Source organism: Gavialis gangeticus, unplaced genomic scaffold, assembly GCF_001723915.1.
Source record: "Gavialis gangeticus isolate Ggan-Ray unplaced genomic scaffold, GavGan_comp1, whole genome shotgun sequence".
Lineage (NCBI taxonomy): Eukaryota > Metazoa > Chordata > Crocodylia > Gavialidae > Gavialis > Gavialis gangeticus.
The window spans coordinates 66,533,809-66,534,748 of NW_017728994.1; the positions used below are offsets into that span (position 1 = coordinate 66,533,809).

The window sequence follows — 940 nt, forward strand, 5'->3', positions numbered from 1 at the left end:
GGGGAGTTATTTCCAAGTGCTTGGCATACAGCAAAGCTGTTTCAGACCCTTTTGTGTACTCTTTACTACGACATCAGTACAAGAAGACGTGGAAAGATATCATTAACAAAATCTTAAAAAGGAGCTCCATAAATTCTTCTGCCCTCACAAATGAATCGCACAGTCGGAATACAATGCAAACCAATGAATGAGAGCACCGGCAAGGCATCTCCACGAAGTGCAGAAGAACACAGGAACAAAAGTAACTGACATATCCCTAGTAAGTGTCAGCAGCTAAACGTGGTTTCGAAAGCTGATCGACGTCTAGCCTGTACCTCATCAGCAGCCTTTATAACAACTTCCATGGCGAAGATGGCTACTTCATGTGTCTTTCTTTTATCTAAAGTGCTCTATTGAAACCTGATCTGGCAGGCTTTACAAACACAAGTCCCACACTGACTTCTATGGGGGATTATGTGTCCACAAAGGGAGCTGTACCCAAAGCAAAACAAAAATGATATGGGGTCCATTTTAATGCTATTCTAAAAAGCTTGGCTTGCACATGTTGCTGGCTCCATCTAATGTGCCACCAATGCAGGAGTTGAACCCTTTTTCTGACACTAGAGAATGATCCTAACCAGGCTGTTTGAGTAGGCCCCTAATGAAAAGCTCTATGGCACGTCAAAGGTCGTCTACCTGTTTACTGATGTGCTTATATGGTGCACAATATTTGAGCTCCAATTTCTATAGTTCGTTTTGAAACGTCCTGTAGAGATACACAGAGATTGCAGTCTCCTCTACAGAGTGCAACTGAGTGGTTTGATAAAGGACACTTTTCCTTACTAAGATTTAGTAAGGAAAACTTTTCCTTACTAAAAAGTAAAGAACACTTTTCCCTACTAAACCTTGTAGATTTTTCAGGGTAATTTCTGTAGATCCATTAGTTTCCTGTCTATTAAAT

The 940-nt window shown here is 40.9% G+C and overlaps 1 protein-coding gene across 1 annotated transcript in view; it reads left to right on the forward strand.

Moving 5' to 3' along the window:
• The window catches only part of GPR26 (G protein-coupled receptor 26), a 33,171-nt gene extending 32,767 nt beyond the window's left edge, over positions 1 to 404 (forward strand). Inside the window, exon 4 of the mRNA XM_019502207.1 lies at positions 73 to 404. Within this exon, the coding sequence (XP_019357752.1) occupies positions 73 to 191 (119 nt within the window). The 3' untranslated portion in view covers positions 192 to 404. The remainder of the gene's footprint in view (positions 1 to 72) is intronic.
• The last annotated feature ends 536 nt before the right edge of the window (positions 405 to 940 follow it).